This window comes from Tripterygium wilfordii, chromosome 7 (assembly GCF_013401445.1).
Source record: "Tripterygium wilfordii isolate XIE 37 chromosome 7, ASM1340144v1, whole genome shotgun sequence".
NCBI classification, from domain to species: domain Eukaryota; kingdom Viridiplantae; phylum Streptophyta; class Magnoliopsida; order Celastrales; family Celastraceae; genus Tripterygium; species Tripterygium wilfordii.
Genome location: NC_052238.1, coordinates 118,151 through 137,365, shown reverse-complemented (window position 1 = coordinate 137,365; position 19,215 = coordinate 118,151). Strand labels below are relative to the sequence as shown.

Sequence of the window (19,215 nt, the reverse complement as noted above, 5' to 3'; positions counted from 1 at the left end):
AATCAAATTTAACCAGCTTCAAACTTATCCATAATTATGGAATAGCTGACCTGATTCATTTGAATATACGAAAATCAGTTTCCTTGAGGAGTGGATGGGATATTGAAAGGATATCTATCTATCTATATATATAATTAAGATTATTGCCTCCGTAATAGAAAGAATCGTATCTGCATTGTTGCCTGCTGGAGTTGAAACATACGCAGTGCCAAGTGCAAAGGAATCCGACTTCCAAGCGATCAAATTCAGACTTCACAACACCACATTTGTTGTTTCTCCACTAGACACTAGTCCTCCAGCAATAGAAACCAGAAGCTACTAACACATCAACATATCACACCACCCTAGGAGACATATCATGTATTGTAAACATACTGTCTTTACGGATGATCTTATTGTTCAGATTTTTGCAAAGAACAAAATATCCACAATTGAAGTATGGGTAATGACAACATAAAATGGTTTTTTGAGTAAATCCTTCCATGACAACTATCATTTAGAGGTCATCAAAATTCTTTTTTCAAACAGATAGGAGAAACATCAAACCCCATGTTTCCAAACAAAGCTAGAGTTAAATCCATTAGAGAAAGAAGTTACTCCAATAACCTCCAATCCTGTTGTCATTGCGGACAATAGCAAATGAATGCATGACGCCAACAGAAACTCATGACCTGCTATCCAGAAAATTGATAAACAGAATTGTTAACAGATTCGACATGATTAATGACAGGAAATGAAACAAGGAGAATTGAGGCAGAGCAACCAGTGTATAACCAAGAAATTCACATTCCCATCCCATCCCATCGCTACCGATTCTACCTAGTTTGATACCCCTATATCCTAAGCACCTGAACGTTCAAATGGAACGCTGAACCATGTCCAACCATAAACTTCATGTTTGCTATCCAGAAACTGTATACCCAGCATAAATACATAAGCAAGCCTTGACAAGTTACTTGCAATAGCATGCTATACTAGTTCACCACTTAGCACACAAAGGAGACATTGGGGAAAGGATTAGAGGGAAGAAAAAGGGGAAAAAACTTTAAATCATCCCAAAGCATCTGCCTGAAGAAACGTGGATCTCAAGCAGCAGAACCCACATTTTGAGTTAGCCTTAAATGAGTTTCCCTACAAATGCCCAAGAAGGAAAGTTCACTTTCAAACAAAAGGTGATACTAGTGAATCTGTAAAAGGGATACAAAGTACAAACAACAGCAACGTCAATCAGAATTATCAAGTGGTTGCAAACATGCAGTGGGGTGCTAAACCATCAACACTAATGCATACATTAGTGACACAATCTCAAATCATGGTAAGATAACATTACGTTGTTTCTTGCTTAATGACAGAACACCGACAAGAAGCCATGATCCCAAGCAACTACGACTACTCCTTTGAATCCTTATGTGGAATCACTTTCAACGCAAACCCTTCGTGCAGCCATTTGAAAATTATATGGAATATAAGACATCGATTAATGTAGTTTGAAACTAGTAAATTTTAGACCAATTTGCCCTGAATCTCTCAGGTAGGGTTGGATAGTCTCACCTTCCCCTCTCAGCCTCTCATTGAGCTTGTAAAGGAATCTCACCTATCGCAAATATTGCTGTAAAATTTCAGACTGCTTATTACTGAGGCAACAAGCCTTTAAATAGATGTTACAATGAAATCCTAGTAGTATTAGAAAACCTAGAAGCAACTATGCCTCCTTATTTAATTTAAAGGAAATACTGCAATTTAAAGGAAATTCTACTCTAATAAGGACTTGACCTGCAATTTAAAGGAATACTACAATTTAAAGAAAATTCTACTCTAATAAGGATTCCTAACAATTTAAAGGAAATTCTACTCTAATAAGGATTCCTAACCCTGCATCATCGATTAGACGGGCAGAACATCAAAACACTACCAAGAGTTGGCTAATCCAAATAAAAAACAGACAGTATCAGAATAAGCATGCGACACAACATCAGAAGCTGAACAACATAACCAAGATCTATACAACAACAGCTCGTGTATTTCAGGTATTTGATGCAATATTCAATACAGAGACCCCCACAAGAAATTAATGTCACAGTACCCAGTGCGGACAAAATATACAGACCCGAAACCCGAAAAGGTAAAAATGTTGAAACTAAATAAATCAAAAGATACCCATCAACTGGAACGTTTGGGAGGCGATGAAGAGGAGGTCAAATGCCTCCACAGGTAGCGACCAGTAGCCATATCCACAAAACCCCAAAACCCCGATTCCACAATCGACCGAGTCTGCACAATACAAAGCAATGAGGACCCGGAAAGAGAGCACATACAAAGAATTGAAAACAGAAACACGAAGAACCCTAGAAGGCACCTTAGAGAATCCGTTAATTGGAGGATTGAACGAGGAGTCGCTGCGATTGTTGGGGCTGTCAATGGCATCATCGACGTTGAGGGGTTGTTGAGATCTGAGGTTTCTAAGGACGAAAAAGCCGGCTAGAGTTGCGGAGAGAAATATGAGAATAAGTCTCAGCGGACACATATCCCTTGCTCTCACAGAAACCTCTATCAGGTCGGAGATGGAGGAATGAGGTTGATGGAAAGAAAGGAGATAGATCTGGAGTGCAGGGGAGGGGAGGCGATAGTAATTTGGGTGGGTCATGACTCATGACTCGCGCGTGGGCCCAAGTGGCGGCATTTGGTTATTGCCAATAATGTGAATTAGCGTGATAATGACGAAATTTGGTTATATTTGCTTTTACACCATACATACTTGTTCATCTTTTATACTCCTGCTATTATTATTATTATTATATAGTCGTCTGCTCTGCTCAGCTGTCCTTCATCACTCTTTACTTGTACGGCTATCACCTTCGTTGGTTGTTAATAATAGCATTCAGAAATGGAAGGCTAATAACTTGGTCATTTTGTTTCGTACTTACTCTTGAGAGAGAATTAGGAGCAGAATTCTGTCGACAACCACACTGGGGCTAACTTCAACTTGGGTTGCTGGCAGATGTATTATTGTATTGTGTTTTTTCTATGAAACTAACATAGGATAAAAACCCAAAGCAAACAGATAAGCCTCCCACTTGTTGAAATGACGGTGGAGAGTGGAAGTGAATGCCGACATATATGAATAAGTAAAAAAAAAAAAAATGTAACGTAGAAAGAAAGAAAGAAAAAAGAAAATGCCTGCCTACACATCTCATTCATTCAAACGCAACACGCACACACGCAGGCACATGAGATGAGAATGTGTTGGGGGGTAAATGAATGTAATCACAAAGCAGAGCTCTTGCAATCTTTAGTTTGGTTTTGTTTTGTTTTGTTTTATTTTGTTTATTAACAATTCAGCTAAACCCAATTCCAGCCCCCCTATCCCCTCTTGTGTTTGTCTCTTCTTCAAAAAATAAGTGACTACATTATTATTTTATTGATTATCAATCAATAATAAATGGAATGGGGGTCCCACTCCAGATATGAGATAGTACCTAATTACATATTAATCAGTCGGCATCTTACGTATTACATGAGCCTGAGAGCCTGATCCAACAAAACAAGGAACGCAAACCCCTCATAATTAAGCACAACATTTTTATGCGAATGAGGTTGGCTGAATGGATCGATAATTCCTCATCACACTTTACACTACTCTGATCTATTATGATATCACCAACCAACCGCTCTAATTATTCCAATCATCTCATTTACTAATTACAATAAAAAACAAAACAAATTAAGCAAGGGATAAACTTAACTTACCTATCAAATTAGCTTCATTATGTGTTTTTCCACCCGAAATTAAGCATGGACATTAATCAACTTCTATGCTCTAATCATACTTCACTATATACAAATTACAATTAATTCCAACATTAAAATTTACATTAGTTTTTCACAACCATTCCTTCTTGCCAAATTACAAACCACCCAATAAATCGTTCGTTACTGGGAGAAACACAAAACAAAACAAAAGAAAAGAAAAGCAGCCATCCCCTTATTATTATAGTTTTAAGAAAGTTTCTGTAGCATCAAAATCAAATTATATCACAAAACAAGAAGTCAAGAACCACCACCAAATTTCAGTTTCCAAGCCAAGCTCAAGGCTGGCTGACAAATGTCTTGAGCTAATTCAGTTACCACAAACCTGCCTGGGTTGGGTTCCACTCAGATAGAAAGGCCTTAAGCTTCTCCAAATAAACCCCCACCTCCTCACCTCTCTTCCGGGCCTCCACCACCACCACACTCTCCGTTAACCGGTAAACCTGGATACCAATACCCAAATTCCCATTTCGCCCCTCAATCTCCAACCCCCACTCTTTCCTTGTCTTCACCCGCAAATTCTCAGCCTTTGCCAATTCCTCTGCTTTCTCCACCACTTTCTCCGGACTCTCGCTCGATAAGAACCGCTCGCCGTCTTCCATGGGCTTTCCCGACTCCTCCAACAAACCGGACAAGTCCAAACCCGACGAGAACGATATGATATCGAAGGCGTTGAGGTGAAGCTCTTTCTTCTGCTCCTCCTTCTCCTCCTCCTCGCACCACTTGATTTCCTTAAAGCCTTTTTTGAACCACGGATCTTTCAAAATCTCGTCCACAGTGATTCGGGTTTCCGGGTTCGTATCCAGAAGCCGAGAAAGGAACCGCTTTAGATCCGCGGACATCCATTTGGGGCACCGGTACTCGCCTTTGTAGATTTTCTTATACATGGCCATCAAATTGGGGTCGTTGAAGGGAAGGTAACCGGCGTTAAGCACAAAGAGGATGACCCCACACGACCAAACATCAACCTTGGCACCGTCATAGCCCTTCTTCGTTAGAATCTCCGGCGCCACGTAAGCCGGGGTCCCACATAGGGTATGCAGCAGACCGTCGGGCCGGATCTGACCCTTGACAGCACTGAGTCCGAAATCGGAGACCTTGAGGTTCCCGTTCTCGCCGAGGAGGAGATTCTCGGGCTTCAAGTCGCGGTGGAAAACACCCCGGGAGTGGCAGTAGCCGACGGCGGAGATCAATTGCTGGAAAAACTTACGGCTGAGATCCTCGGAGAAGCGGCCCTTGGCGACCTTGGCGAACAATTCACCGCCCTTGATGTAATCCATGATGAAGTAAATCTTGGATTTGGAGGCTAAGACCTCGTGAAGCTTGACGATGTGGGGGTGGTTCAAGCGGCGCATGATAGAGATCTCCCTCTTGATGTTGGAGATGAGGGATGGGGTGGAGAGCTTCTTCTTGTTGATGACCTTGACGGCGACGCTGTGTCCCGTACGGACATCGCGGGCGTGGTAGACCTTTGCGAAGGCTCCGCATCCTAGCAGCTTACCAACGTCGTATTTCCCGAGAAGGGTGTTGTCATTGGGGACATGTTCGATCTCCGGCATAGATGCTGAAGCCAGAGACCGAAACCAACTGCTGGTGGCTCGATCAAAACTAGTGGATATGAATTAATAATTACGGTATGAGGTATGAGAAAGAGTGAATTATTTTCTTTTTATGAATTGGAGCATAAATAAGAAGAAGGAAATAGCACAGGCGATTTTGGCGTTGTAAGTTTGTCAATGGTCAACATGCCTATTTAATGGTAGCTAGCCTGTTTTTTTTAAAAAAAAAACAAGAACGAGAGAGGAGACCGTACACGTGTTGGAGCTGGATTGATTTTGATGTTCAGACGGGGTCTACACCACCACTCCGGCCCACAGTGCCGTCCAAGATCGTCATAGTTAAGGGACGGGGTTCACGGGAGGCATTTAAATAGATATTTTTATTTTAAAAAAAATAAAATAACCAAACTAGCAAAGAATCCAATTTCTTAAATATTTAGAATTGAATAAACTCGTTATTTATAAGATGTGAGGAGCTGGGCATTTAAATTTGAAATCTAATTATACTTGCTGACTAATGCTAATTATCAACAAAATTAAAATAAAAAAAGGTAACCCTAAAGCCTAAAATAGGGTATTTGTGGGTTGTTGATGGTTAATTTAGTGGTCTAGTCCTCGGATCTTCTAGTTTGAAACTAGTAGAGACAGAGTAATACAAGTACGCGGTGGGAAGGTGAAATTAAAGCAATGCAATATGACTTGTCAAAGAAAATTGCAAATGACGAGTAAAGCAGCCATCTTGTGACTTGTCGTTGTCGATCGATCATCTTGCATTTGCATTTGCACGCACGTGGAGCAGAAAAACTGGCATCACACAGAAACTTGCTTCTAAAGTATTATTACTACTCAAAACTTTTGATTCTTCTTCTTCTTAAAAAAAAGAAAAGAAAAAAGAGGCACCCGACAGTACAGCTAGAGCACGCATCCACACACATACACACACACATATATATAATTGTTCACAACAACACGATAAGCGGATAAGATGATAAGAACGTTGCCTTCCATCTTACAAGCACATATATAGTCAGTCATGTCAAGTACCATACAATCATGATAGCTTATATCCCATTCCCATAAAGATAAAATCAATAAATAAAAAATATTTGCACCATATTAATTTAATACATACATAATATTACCTACCATTTCAGAATTGAGATCCCTCAAAAACAATTGATACAAAAGTATAGTAATTAATAAGTACTTCTTTGGCGACCATCGCCAGCCCACCACATCTTCTGTGCCTTTGTAGCGTTTTGTGATTGATAGATACTAATAATAGTTTGGGTCCAAAGAACACGGTGAACGAATGAACATGCATGATGCATACTTAACTTATCATATGTAAGCGTTTTAAAAGTTAATATTATCTTTTTTACAAAAAATAAAAATAAAAATAAAAATAAATTATCAATTAGCTAGAATTCCAAGAATGGAAGCCTGCTTTTCCTTCCTAGACTTAACTTGTTAGCGAATCTTAGTCTTCTTTTTGTTTCATTTCGTTGTCATAAAACTTAAAAGCGCACGTAGCTTGCTGCTTCATTTATCCGATAAACCTAACAACTAACATTTGATCAGCTGAGCCTGAGTGGGCCTCAACAATTACAATTACATGATTAATGTTATCATTCGTATTCTGGAAGCCCATTTTCAACCCTACCCCAACTTGGCCCGTTCTTCAATTCCAATTCCAATTCCGGCCCACCGCGATCATAAAACTTAAAAAGGAGTAAAAAAGGAACGGCTTCGATTAAGGGAATTAGGGATTCCTTCAAGAACCACGCGTGCCCGGCCCCTTAGTTACTACTGATAAGAGAAATTCAAACTCAGATTCCCGGCCAGCTTTTGGCTTTGTGCTGTGCTGGTCTACCCTTCCCCAAAAATACTATTTCTCAAAACCTTACGATTTCCAAAACCAATGCCACAACTCTCTCTATCTGTCTTTCTTCTTACTTCAAAGGCCCCATTTCAAAGTTCCAGGCACTCAATGCATTTATTACTAGCTTTAATATCATCGAATCGAGTCGCCCTTTAGGCCAAACTTCCAAACCCTCCCTCCGCACCCATCTATTGAGATTTCGACTTTGGTCTAACAAACTCGCATCTTGACTCGAGCTCCACATCGGGGGAACACCAACTCCAAGGTTTTTCTCTTCTGGAAATGTTTTGTTTTGATTGGTAGTTCATCTTAAATTAGGCCTTCTCTTCTCTGCCTATTGTAATAGAAATCTTTGGTTCGGTTCAGGTAGCTTATGGGTTAAAGCTTACTGTAACAGCTTAGGTAGTCCTTTTGTTGCTGAAGCAAAAGATTCAATCTTGTTTTGGACGTTATCTGCCTGGGTTAGGATCCAAGCATAAAGCAATGAACTTTATTTATTTACTAGGATACGTGAACCCCTCTTTTGAACTGATTTATTAGTTGCTTTTGTGCTTTCCTTTTCTTTTATTTTTCGAGTACCCAAAACCTTCAAATTATTTCCTTAATCTGGGTTTTTTTTTTTACCATGAATCCCGGTTCTACTTGTTACGTAGTTCTTGACTTCTTGTAAACTGAACCCACCGTTGGGATGTAGGTAATATTCGTTTAGTCTTTTTTTATTTATTATTAGTAAATACACTAAAGCTATTGCTTGTAGATCTGCATCGGTTTAGGGTTTTTTATTTTTTTAGGCTATGGAGTATTCCACCACTAAACCGTCAAAATCTGCCTCAAATATGTCGGATAAGGTATCCAGGTTTGCAAAAGTTTGCAAATTGAGATCTATTGGCGTTTTCAGCAGTGAAGACCCTGGTCATATTTGTCATTACAAGGACCCCAACATCAATGGTGCCCCATTGGTTGAGGATAGCAGTGATGCAGCCGATGAGACTGAGTGTGATGGCACGCATGTCCATCTGCAGCCTGCTGAAGTCCAATGCAAAGGCTACGTATTTGACGTTGCAGAGATTCTCAAGTTGTTTGACATTGTTTCATCACTCAAATTGGCTTATGTTCAGCTTCAGCAAGCTCACATTCCCTATAACCCAGAAAAGATTATAGCTGCTGATGAAGTGTTTGTTTCCAAGCTTAAGGCTATTTGCAAGATTAGACGTGCTTATAAGGAGAAGCAATGCACAAAACCCAAGGTTGATTATTCCCGCTTGGATGGTTTACGAGAAGAAATTGAAGTGAATGAGGGATTGTTAGAGAAGTTGAAGGCGCAGAACAAAGCCAAAGATGATATAATTGTCCGTTTGGGGAAAGGACTGCAGGATTTGGATTTGGGAAATGCTATATTGTCTGATACGTTTAGACAGGAAAGTTTGGAAAAGAAGAATGTTAAGGTTTTGAATGTTGTTACATTTGAAGAGTCGTTCAATGCAGCTTCAAAATCCATTCATGATTTTGGAAAGCCATTGATTAACTTGATGAAGGCTTCTGGTTGGGATCTAGACGAAGCAGCCGATTCTATTGTAGAAGGAGTAGTTTATGCCCAAAGGTCTCACAAGAAGTATGCATTTGAAGCCTACATTGCTCGAAGGATGTTTCATGGACTAACACTTAAATCTTTTAATGTGGATGATATTATGAGATTTGATGACCCCATTGATGCCCTGATTAGATATTGGGATTCGGATTTTGCCAACTTCTGCAGAAAGAAGTATCTGTTAGTTGTTCATCCGATGATGGAATTGTCATTCTTTGGGAATTTGGATCAGAGGATGTTTGTTCTGAGTGGAAAGCATCCCAGGACACCATTTTATCAAATATTTGCGAGGATGGTGAAGTGGGTTTGGGTTCTAGCTGGGATTGCTGCCTCAATCGATCCCAATGCTAAAATGTTTGCTGTCTGCAGAGGAAGTGAATTCTCAGATGTATACATGGAGCCAGCTGAGGTAGATTGTGAAGGTGCAGTTTCGTGGCAAGGACAACAAAAGAATCCCAAGGTTGGGCTTATGATAATTCCTGGATTTAAAATTGGGGGCACGATTGTGAAGGCTAGGGTTTATCTTTCAGGAGTGAAGTAATGTATAACACCTGTTTCGTTCTCTATCCAAAAGGTAATTTCACAAGAGCTGATCACATCTTGTTTCATATTATGTTAATGCATAGCTCTAGTTTATTTTTGTGACTTTTCATTTTGCAGCCAGTAAAGTATGGGGAAGTAGAATTCAAAAGCTTAAAGAGATCTGCTTCCCCGATGTTCTTCAAATATTTGGCTGTATTGTACTTTGTAAGTAAAAGGACCATGTTATATTCATATTGAACTGTGAATATATATCCATTACGAAAGATTAAGCTATTGCTCTTCTTTAATCTTATCTCAATAGTTATTTGAATCTAATGCCTAGTTAATTGTGGAATCGAGGTTACACTTTCTACTTATATTTTCATGCATTGTGACCGACTTTTCTGTACATTAAAAATGTAGAACTGAATTGCAGTTAAACGTTCAGTGAATTATTGTTGGACAATCAGTTTTATTTTCTTTGATAATTCAATCATATTGTCAGTAATGGAATCGCAGAAAGCCAGGGTAATCACTTGGGACTATCAATGTCGTTGTTGTCTGCAGGTGAAAACAAGTCCTTGCAGAGCTCTCCATAGAATCTGCAAACTAAATCCTTGAAGACTGGGCAGCTGAGATTCTTCCAACAATAGAGAAGCTCCTCGACATCCATCAAGTCTCTCGTTTTCCCTTCTTCCACAATCATGTCGACCAAATAGTTCTCGAAACTCCTGCACGCATCTTCAACCTCATCATTACCAGAGGGTTCTGTCTTCCTTGCTCTGCTGGCCCTCAAGTAAGCTGGTGTAAGAGGTGAAGGAAAATGCACCCTTTCAAGTCCTTTATTCGATAGGCTCCTAAGCTCAACAAGTCTGTCCATTTTTTCGGTTGGCCTAAGTGATTGGAACCCAGAAAGCAATGCTGTAACCCCAGTACTTGGAAATTTTCTTTTTCTGGGTTTATCTTGTCGAAGAGCTCTTATAAAGACAGGTCTTTTGAATTTGAATCTGAAGACTCTTAGTAGTTTTCTGCATGGACCAACAAGCTTGGACCTGAAGACAGCTAACGCTTTCATTTTCATATCGAATGATTCAGATAAAAAGGAGTGTGCTTGAAGGAATGGAATGTTAGTGGGACTGCTGCTCTGGTTTCTTGGATGGGAGAGGTGATGTGAATTTGGTGATATATATGTTTGGTGTACCAGAAGGAGAGAGGAGTTAGTGGAGAGCTTCAATGGTTTAATTATGCATTTGTTTTGAAGTTAGGTTGATGATAAAGGGGTTCACGTCTTGTAGTCGGGGTTTAGTGGGAAGCCACCATGGTTATCAGATAATGAATCGATCCAGAAGGTGTTGAACTGTTGGGCTTCTGGGCCTTGAGATGTTCCCAAAAATGGCCAAAGCCCTTTTGAAATGAATCGGTCCAGAAGGTGTTCGACTATTTGTCCTGTGAAATATTTGGTCGCTAGGAGTTGTCAGGGTGGTGGAAAACGAAAATTTTGTAATGTTGTTGTTGAGAGTGCAGGGTGGGTATGATTGGGAGGACAGGACAGAGCACTGTAGTGGAGTGGTGTGGGTCAATTGTGTATCGAACACTCGAAAAGGCAAAGCAGAATATCATGATCATGATTTTAATAGAGCGTGAAATATAATATGGCAGACAAATGAAATGGGTGTCGATACAATTGTTGCTTAAAACAATCATTACCTGTAAACTGCTTTAGCTAAACAAAGTGTGGCAGGGTCCCAAACGATGTCTTGACAATCCTTAAAGCACCAGCAACAAAGTATTATCCGTTGATGAAATCCAGGAGGTATAGTGTGTTTTTAACCCATGGCTATCGAGTGCTGACCTGTAATATGGTTTTCTTCTTGAAAGTAGGAGATGGGCAACCCATGGTTAAACCTATTTTGTTTCTTTGGTAAATTGGTGCTTCTGTTAATATAGAAAGCAAGTGTGACAGACATTCTTGACTGACTTTTGCCGCTTTAATGCTGAACCTTTCTTTCTTCCCCCAAGTGAACCTTCTTCAACTCTTGCCTTTTATAACCCAACTTGGTCTCTCTTTTATGGAATTCCCTGTTATCTTGAGAGCTGAATTTTGAGTTTTTCTGGTGGCATTAGCTTCCATGCTATTAGGTCTATAAGATGGGGAATCACAGGTTTAGATTCTCTGATATGATTCCTAATGCCTGGTTTTACAAGCTCAAAGACATGGGCAAGACCAGAAAGCAATCCTCTGCAACTTCAACATTGCAGACATCTCACGTTTCTCAACCCAGAAATTCCTACCACTTCTCCAGAGCCAGAACTGATAGAATTTGCCGTTCACCTATAAACACAAAAGCCTTGGATGCTAATTACCCTGATCCGCCAAGAGTTTCATCCAGGAAGAAACCCAAAAGAAGAACCATTTACAGGCCTTCTCCTAAGCTTGTCTCAACCTGGAGCAACTCCAATTTCAGCTCCTCTCTCGAGACTTCTCCTGAACTTAAGGCTGATTTCCATGACCATGAATCACTTGTATCAGAGACAGACTTCCAAGTGCTTGCTGCCCCTGATTCATTCTGTGAGTGTGAAGTCACTTCTGACATCATCATTGACGTGAATAACACTGAATCTTTCACCGGTAAATTTGAGAAGCTTGATGGGTTCAACAGCATTTATGAGCTACAACTCCCTCCAATATTGACGAAGCCGAGAAAATTTGATCAAGTCACCAACGCGGGAACAAGGTCTTCCGATTCCGAAATGGAAGAGTTAGAAGCAAGTAGGTCTCTCTCTGTCAAGAAGGTGAAGCGAGAGAGAATCAGGGCTCAAAACGAGCCAAAACCTAGGTTGCAGATGAGAAAGTCGTCAGCAGGAGGGATAAGGCTACGATCGAATACTCCAAAAATGTCAAGGAAGAAAATTCCAAGAAAGAGTGTGTGTGTATCTTCCAGCCCCAGGAGTAGGAGCCTCGGAGAGAGCTTTGCTGTGGTAAAATCCTCAGTTGATCCTCAGAGAGACTTCAGAGAATCCATGGTGGAAATGATTGTGGAGAACAATCTGCGGACGACAAAACATTTGGAAGAGCTCCTTGCTTGTTACCTTTCACTGAATTCAAAAGAGTATCATCATCTTATTGTCAAGGCATTTGAAGAAATCTGGTTAGAAATGACGGACCTTCTTCACCTTCCCATGATGTAATTCTATTTCTAGTTTAGTTTTTTTTTATTTGTTAATTTATGGACTAGTACAAATGCATATATGTATATACTTGTGATCATGTAAATTTTATCGCATTTTCAACTGCCAGACTTTGATGAGTTTGAGCAATATTTAGTAGTAATTTCACTCAATTTGGTATTATATATTCTATCAGAACTAAGAAGTTGGCATATATTATATTATTATTATTCCCAAGTAGTTGAGAAAAATTGCTAGTAAAACATAATCATTTGGAAACAGGCATTGTTAGTTAGGTTAAAGTTTCAAAAAATGAAATGTGTGAGAGAGCAATTTATGACATGACAGTAAAGCAAAGCAAAGCAAAGCATGAGGAAGAAAAATGGATCGTTTTGCCACTTATTTGTATCTTCTTGTGCAACATGATGTATTACGTACAGACAGTAATGGACGACCCATCCCCATGCAGACGCAGTGGATATATATGGACAACTGAACTAATACATATATGTATATCATGTAGTGGCTACGGACATGTCAAACGGAGTCTGTAAATCTATCAAAAAACAAAAAAAAAACAGAGAGAGTCCGTAAAGTGAGAAATAACAAGTAATGTTCACTTGGAAAGAAAAAGAAGAAAATAATATGAGAGACCAGGGAAATGAAAGTAACATCATACAAGGGAATGGCAGGTAAGCCAGATTGATTGATTGTTTGATTTGATTTAAGTTCGTCTTGGGCCTCAACCAGGCTTATATTATCAGGATAATTCGTCAAGGGAAAGCAAGGAAAAATATTTTGTCAGGAGTTGTTTCTCTCATACATACACTGGTACAGACGGGAGGAGTTAAAAATGTCCCAACCTCCCTTCATCTACATACAAGTTTTTCCTACCTGCTACAAAGTTAGTCCAGTAGTATTAATCCATTCAGGCGTAACTAGTAACCACTCAATGCTTAGACCATAGAGGGCATGGGCATCCTATTCCTATCATTATTAATTTCACGCCTAAACTACTGTTTGGAAGTCATGTTAGCATCATTGCATGCCCACCCCAAATTCAGCTAAACAAGCCCCTGAATTGTTCTTCCCAATTTTCTTTCAAGAGTTGAAAGTTGCAAAAAAATATCATCGTCCTACATCCGCCTTTTCACGCTTCTCTCTCCTTGGATAACTCAATGCATTTATCTTCACTAGTCCCACAAAAATATCCATAAACAAATTTTAATAATGAAATTCTTCAGGATTTTGCTTCACCGCATACAAGTACGAAATATGCCCAGAAAGAAAGGTATGCCGGAATGAACATGGGGAGAAAATCTCAAAATAACTACAGATATCAATTCTAAAGACTTTCGAGGTTTTTGGGAATAAAAAAAAATATATATATATATTTATCAAGTCAAATCCTGGTTTTAATCCCACAGCCTCACCCGCAATAGCACGAATAACCAAAAAATGCGAGTAGTATTCAATATTGAATCTACAATAATAGAGTGGTAATCTCAAAATACCCGAAACTGCTGCTATGCATTATATGGAGACCCTATCCAGCAACATCTTCATTGCCGAGAGAGTTTCCTCAATTAATTTCAACCTCAGGGCGACCAAATTATTTAAATCAACAAGGTTTAAGCTTCCAGGTCCTTATTCGACTTCCAGACAGGACCCTTGGCAACAACACCGTCAGCTAAGATCCCACTTCCATTTTCCACACTTAATAGAGGATCAGATTCCCCTTCCTTTACCTGAATGACAAAGTGAATGACAAGCCAATGTCACAACATAAAATTATCCTCAAGTAAATAATAGAAGAATAGTATATATGCAGGAACAAATGAAGTCAAGAAACCAAATTACCTGTGGCACTTGCGCTGATGCTTCACTAGCTTTCTGCTGACTCTCAACAGTGCAATAATAAGAATAAAGAGCCATCCCAACTACTGCTATAAGAATCCCTAGAATATTGCGCCAGCTAAATGGGTCACGAAGCAAAACATAGCCAAAGGCCAAAACTAGGCATGTTTTCAGGTGCCCTAGGACTTGGTATGTGACTGGAGATGTCTTTCCAATAACCAGAAACGTACTAAAGTTTACAGACACAGATATCAGGCAAGAAAGGACAATGAAGAACTGCAAACCAGAATGATTGACAGTTACAACTAGAAGCAAAAGAAAAATGCAGCCAAAAATAGTATCCAAAGTAGTTCAACACTCACCAGCACTTGAGGAGTATAGTTGAAAGCAAAAACATTTTTGCTAGTCAAAAGCCCATCTAGAAATGGACCAACAATGAGAAGTGTTATAGCCTGATATGGACTGGACTGATAAAGAAGTTGGGTTGAAGAAACTTTGAACTTCTTCTGGATGGTATTGGTCATCTGAGCTCAACCAGTCAAGATTTCAAACAAATAATGATCAATGACAAAACCATTAACATGACCAAAGGTGAAAAACCCAGAATCACATTTATCTATTACTGGTTTGGCTATGTTAAGAAACACATAATAGGGACCAGCATGAAAACTTATAAGAAAGACAACATCATAAAAAGAAACGGAAAAGGCCAACTCAGCTGAGGATACAATTTGAGCAACACAAGTCGTAATAACTGCAAGCAGAGACAAGATAGAACCCAGGAGATTGAGCTGAAGATCGGTCACAGTTGCAATTCCAACACCTAAAAGTAGCACGACCAGTGAAAGCTGAATATTACGGCTGCAAAAGTGCAACAAAAAAGTGCCTTAGCAATAATAGAAAGTTCATCCAATAATGTATCATAAATGCTGACACCAGAAAAATCTGCAGGCCTGGATTGGTTGGAAAAAAAAGTTCAGACAATAAGACTAGATGGGGAAAAACCAAAAACAAATACAAATCCCTATTCAAACCAGACATAGATTACCAACTGAAAAATGGGCAGATTTGCACAGATATATGGGATGAGATTAGATCTGAACTAAATCATATGAGCAAGCACCTTAGCAATCTTCTTAAATCATGCAGGGAGACCGCTTACACTTAGACAGCAAAAGATGTTATGATTCAAGGTAATTTGGAGGGCAATTATTATTCTCTCCCATGTAATCAAGCAACGATATATGATTTGTCTGCATAAACCCAAGATTCAAGGTGCACCAGCAGCAAATGCCTCCAACCCATTTGACTGCAAAAGGTTGTGTAAACAGTATTTTGCAAATTTCTCATATTCAATATTTAGTCTAATATACAGTACATTTCCCGTAGCGAGCCTAGAGGTCTTAAGACTTACCTGAATTTCTTCATGACGAAAAGGGTCTCCAAAAGAACGGTGCAGGGAATGATGGCTAGTTTTGTCATCTGAGATGCAAAATAAAAAGAAATATTTTAGAATGCATCACTTGTAGATATATATAAAAGTAAGACACTAGTTTGAACGAGTAAAATCCAAACCAGGTGCAACTGACACAGGAAATTAATTGTTACTGTGGGGTTGAAATGTGATCTTTCATTCATTAAACTTCACAAATTAGTCTATCACCATGTTGGCTAGAATACATTTATGTGAAAAAAAAGGGTTTTTGCCAGGCATAGTTTGGACATAGTAGTAATGACTGAGGATGATCTGAACTACGAGCACATAAAGTATTACATCTCCCATAAAAGATATGCTGGATAATATCACATGCTGATGCAGGATGCAGCTGATCGCCAAAAAAGTAAAATCACACAGAATGGCTTTAGACTACTTTCACACTCGCAGGCAATGAATTCAAGGTCAATAACAATGGCATTGAAATGTGATAGGATTGTCCCACATCGAAAGATGTGAGAGCTAAGGTGTTGTTTATAAGGAGGAGGTATGGGCCTCCCTTAGTACCCAAGGTTTTCTAGTATGGGCTGAGAGGCCTTGGGTATAGTCAGCCCGTGTGGGTGGGCGCCGGTTGGGCCTTGGGTGCTGAGCGTGTATGGGCATGCTCTTATCAATGGTATCGAAACCTGATCTTGTTGTGCCTTCAACTTGGGCCCACGCCTGAGGAGTGGCCGGCCATGGTGCTCGACCATCGGGGGTGAGCCTGCCGGAGTGGCCGGCCATGGTGCTCGACCAACGTGGGCCTTGGTCTTAAAGGGGAGGGTATTGATATGATTGTCCCACATCGAAATATGTGGGAGCTAAGGTGTTGTTTATAAAGGGGAGGTATGGGCCTCCCTTAGTACCCAAGGTTTTCTAGTATGGGTTGAGAGGCTTTGGGTACAACCAGCCCATGTGGGTGGGTGCCGGTTGGGCCTTGGGTGCTGAGCTTGTATGGGCACTAATACTAAAGCAACAACTGGATCAATCTGCCTCAGCCACCTGTCTTGCCATGTTGTGCAGCTCCTTTCCTTGTGTACACCTTGTCAATAGTTCTATCAAAATGCTGCATACCACCGTAAAAGAACCATTGGGTTTTGGAGGATATAAAATGCATGCCTGAGAAAAAGGGTATTACCTGATAGAATCCAACAGAATTGAAACCCAAGCTAAGATTCAGAAGCCCAATGGAAATGCCGTTCAATATGCCAAATACCATGACAGCTCTTGCATCAAAAGGTTTGTGCTCAAAAAATTTCATCCATAGTGCCACATGAAGGGAACAAAATGTCACCAGGAGATGCCAACTCGTCAAAGTTGTGGCTGTAGACCCAGATTGCAAGTTTGAATGATGGAAATTTTGCTTAGCATGATGTTTACAGTTTAAATCAAACATAAGAACATAAAATAACAACTATTGGCCCACAAGTTTCCTAATCTATACAAAGCGGCGATCACTAATTTTTTCAGCTATTGTGTGCCATGTCTAAGGAGCATGCACAGAACTGGGTTCAAAATGTTTAAACCTTGTATCAACTAATGAGATGATTATAGCACGTTGTGGGTGCAACAGATTGAATGTTGCATAAACTGTAAAGAAGGCATGCACCATAGAGATCCAGTTCATTGGGGAAATGGTAAAAAAGTGAAATAAACAAAATGAAAAATGGACTTGAAATTCACCACCATCATACAAGACTTCATGTTTTCAGGAAAATTCTTTCAGAAATATATTTCTTACAGTTGGCCAGAGTTAAGTATTGTTGACAATACATACACCAGAAAGCTAGAGTACTAGAATTCTTTCCACACATGCCTGAAAGCAAGTATGTTAAAATATGCAATTGTGAACTTAATCAATCTCCACTCACATGTACATAGCTGCCATAGCAAAGGAAACAGACATTTATGGGAATCCTATGTCAGAAACCGGTGTACGAATCCAGACGCAAACCACCAACACCACCTGATGCAACATGTACGGTAAATATCCAAAACAAACCAATTCACCGATACCACCGACAATTGTGAGATGGAAAAATAAGCTGCCTATGACCTATCCATGGGAAAGGTATCTTAATGTACACTACAACACGGGTAATAAGCAATTTGAAACTGCTTCTTACAGGGGATTGAAGTGTAAGTGTGTAATAACCACGTAGATCTGATGTCAATCTAGTACGAAACATTACTTGCAGAGCAATATGAATCCCACCATGTCAACAAGAGATGAGAAGGCAAAGAAACTAGTATCAGTGCAAGTTAAGGAGGACTAAAAGCACTCACCAAAAGTGAAGCCAAGTGTGGTAATAAGCGCCTTGTTGCAAATCACAATCGATACTGATGATACCACAGATAAGGACAGTGCCCCCACTGTTCCCAACTGGAATTTCTGCCCCTCGCTCATGTTTTCTGCTCACTCAATTCTATTAAATTCCTCCTCGATCTGGATCTACCTATATGCATAAATTCCAGCAGCAGAAGCAATATCTCATTCGAGCATAATTTAGCGAAAAAAGGAGAGGAAATTGAGCCCCGAAGCAGCTCAACTGCATCAACATTGATTCACCAAACCGAACAAAGGTGAGATACTAAGCACAGGAAAAAGATAAATCTACAAAAATTTAGCGCCAAGTCAACATATAAAAACCCTAGATCTGCGACTTCATCAGCAAATATGACCGCGCATATACTCTTAGGTTAGGTACAATGTGTATATATGAACTACAGATGGAGAAAAGCAAGAGCGAGAGGAAGAGCAAGCGAAGACCTGATAATATTATGTGTAGACAGTTAACTGAGAAGCAAAGACGTTATTCTCTCTTTAATCTGTCTACTTTGAGTAGTTGATCACTCACTTGATAGTGAATACCAGGGTGGAGGCGCAGAGCTTTCTCCTAAAGCTATGACACACCTTTGACCTTTCTAATCCTGGAGAGAGATCCAATCACTTGATTATCCAATTCCAATCTCCTCCTTCTGATTGATTACCACCCATCATCGTTGAGACATAGCCAAAGGAGGAATAGTTGAGAAATTACTAAAACTGAAGTTTGGGAAGCGAGTATGAGATTTTTGAGTGTTGACAAGAGATCTGATCTGCCAGGGGCATTGGAACAAACTCGAGCGGTCCATTTTTCGTCTAGAAGCCCTTTCCTTTTTATCTTTATTTTTTGGTAAGGAATAAGCCCATTTAGTTATTTGGTCTGCTACAGCCTGAGCCTCATATTAACCAAGATGTCATTGTCATCCTACTCGTTTACCACGCGTGAGCTGCTCAAATCTTCCAGAAACTTGCACGTTCTATATATCAGTAGTAAATTATAATAATGAAGGGGGAAGAATGGAACCATTCAAT

General features: G+C 39.8%; 6 protein-coding genes across 12 annotated transcripts; 2 read left to right on the top strand and 4 right to left on the bottom strand.

Moving 5' to 3' along the window:
* Positions 1-404: 404 nt before the first annotated feature.
* Positions 405-2,671, bottom strand: LOC120002061. 3 transcript variants are annotated; one of them, XM_038850630.1, is made up of 3 exons: positions 2,357-2,670; positions 2,158-2,271; positions 405-671 (listed from the first exon to the last, which is right to left on the bottom strand). In XM_038850630.1, exons 1-2 carry the CDS (start codon positions 2,642-2,644, stop codon positions 2,161-2,163), a joined length of 399 nt encoding a protein of 132 aa, XP_038706558.1. In that variant the 5' UTR covers positions 2,645-2,670; the 3' UTR covers positions 405-671; positions 2,158-2,160. The 3 variants fall into 3 exon arrangements, with proteins under 3 accessions (XP_038706558.1, XP_038706560.1, XP_038706557.1); XM_038850632.1 differs by lacking the exon at positions 405-671 and adding an exon at positions 707-1,131 and having other exon boundaries at positions 2,357-2,671; XM_038850629.1 differs by lacking the exon at positions 405-671 and having other exon boundaries at positions 1,951-2,271; positions 2,357-2,668.
* Positions 2,672-3,811: 1,140 nt separating this feature from the next.
* Positions 3,812-5,526, bottom strand: LOC120002302 (CBL-interacting serine/threonine-protein kinase 11). Its single transcript, XM_038851010.1, has one exon. It carries the CDS (start codon positions 5,364-5,366, stop codon positions 4,122-4,124), a length of 1,245 nt encoding a protein of 414 aa, XP_038706938.1. The 5' UTR covers positions 5,367-5,526; the 3' UTR covers positions 3,812-4,121.
* A 1,621-nt stretch (positions 5,527-7,147) lies between these two features.
* Positions 7,148-10,064, top strand: LOC120001352 (protein GRAVITROPIC IN THE LIGHT 1). Of its 3 annotated transcripts, none has more exons than XR_005468838.1 (3): positions 7,148-7,513; positions 8,040-9,583; positions 9,926-10,064. XR_005468838.1 is itself a non-coding variant. In XM_038849627.1 (2 exons), exon 1 carries the CDS (start codon positions 8,043-8,045, stop codon positions 9,375-9,377), a length of 1,335 nt encoding a protein of 444 aa, XP_038705555.1. In that variant the 5' UTR covers positions 7,148-8,042; the 3' UTR covers positions 9,378-9,410; positions 9,926-10,062. The 3 variants fall into 3 exon arrangements, 1 of the variants encoding a protein (XP_038705555.1); XR_005468837.1 differs by having other exon boundaries at positions 7,148-9,410; positions 9,497-9,583; XM_038849627.1 differs by having other exon boundaries at positions 7,148-9,410; positions 9,926-10,062.
* LOC120001354 (transcription repressor OFP17) lies at positions 9,626-11,180 on the bottom strand. The gene is made up of 2 exons (XM_038849629.1): positions 11,066-11,180; positions 9,626-10,410 (listed from the first exon to the last, which is right to left on the bottom strand). The coding sequence occupies exon 2, from the start codon at positions 10,236-10,238 to the stop codon at positions 9,891-9,893; it is 348 nt and encodes a 115-aa protein (XP_038705557.1). The 5' UTR covers positions 10,239-10,410; positions 11,066-11,180; the 3' UTR covers positions 9,626-9,890.
* A 293-nt stretch (positions 11,181-11,473) lies between these two features.
* Positions 11,474-12,730, top strand: LOC120001353 (transcription repressor OFP3). The gene has a single exon (XM_038849628.1). The coding sequence runs from the start codon at positions 11,507-11,509 to the stop codon at positions 12,545-12,547; it is 1,041 nt and encodes a 346-aa protein (XP_038705556.1). The 5' UTR covers positions 11,474-11,506; the 3' UTR covers positions 12,548-12,730.
* Positions 12,731-13,887: 1,157 nt separating this feature from the next.
* Positions 13,888-19,113, bottom strand: LOC120001474 (UDP-xylose transporter 3-like). Of its 3 annotated transcripts, none has more exons than XM_038849819.1 (8): positions 18,628-19,113; positions 18,144-18,313; positions 16,996-17,180; positions 15,798-15,865; positions 15,112-15,244; positions 14,746-14,907; positions 14,387-14,659; positions 13,888-14,274 (listed from the first exon to the last, which is right to left on the bottom strand). In XM_038849819.1, exons 2-8 carry the CDS (start codon positions 18,262-18,264, stop codon positions 14,158-14,160), a joined length of 1,059 nt encoding a protein of 352 aa, XP_038705747.1. In that variant the 5' UTR covers positions 18,265-18,313; positions 18,628-19,113; the 3' UTR covers positions 13,888-14,157. The 3 variants fall into 3 exon arrangements, with proteins under 3 accessions (XP_038705747.1, XP_038705748.1, XP_038705750.1); XM_038849820.1 differs by having other exon boundaries at positions 18,716-19,113; XM_038849822.1 differs by lacking the exon at positions 18,628-19,113 and adding an exon at positions 17,729-17,823 and having other exon boundaries at positions 18,144-18,267.
* Between the last annotated feature and the right edge of the window lie 102 nt (positions 19,114-19,215).

Bases quoted from the DNA above. Each gene is read 5' to 3' on its own strand.
- LOC120002061 (XM_038850632.1), bottom strand. From the start codon at position 2,644: ATGACCCACCCAAATTACTATCGCCTCCCCTCCCCTGCACTCCAGATC. The intron at 2,272-2,356 runs GTGCCTTCTAGG...TGTATTGTGCAG, and splicing joins CAATTAACGGATTCTCTAAG to ACTCGGTCGATTGTGGAATC.
- LOC120002302 (XM_038851010.1), bottom strand. From the start codon at position 5,366: ATGCCGGAGATCGAACATGTCCCCAATGACAACACCCTTCTCGGGAAA.
- LOC120001352 (XM_038849627.1), top strand. From the start codon at position 8,043: ATGGAGTATTCCACCACTAAACCGTCAAAATCTGCCTCAAATATGTCG.
- LOC120001354 (XM_038849629.1), bottom strand. From the start codon at position 10,238: ATGGACAGACTTGTTGAGCTTAGGAGCCTATCGAATAAAGGACTTGAA.
- LOC120001353 (XM_038849628.1), top strand. From the start codon at position 11,507: ATGGGGAATCACAGGTTTAGATTCTCTGATATGATTCCTAATGCCTGG.
- LOC120001474 (XM_038849819.1), bottom strand. From the start codon at position 18,264: ATGAGCGAGGGGCAGAAATTCCAGTTGGGAACAGTGGGGGCACTGTCC. The intron at 17,181-18,143 runs GTGAGTGCTTTT...CTGGGTCTACAG, and splicing joins CACACTTGGCTTCACTTTTG to CCACAACTTTGACGAGTTGG. The intron at 15,866-16,995 runs GTAATACCCTTT...TTTGCATCTCAG, and splicing joins ATTCTGTTGGATTCTATCAG to ATGACAAAACTAGCCATCAT.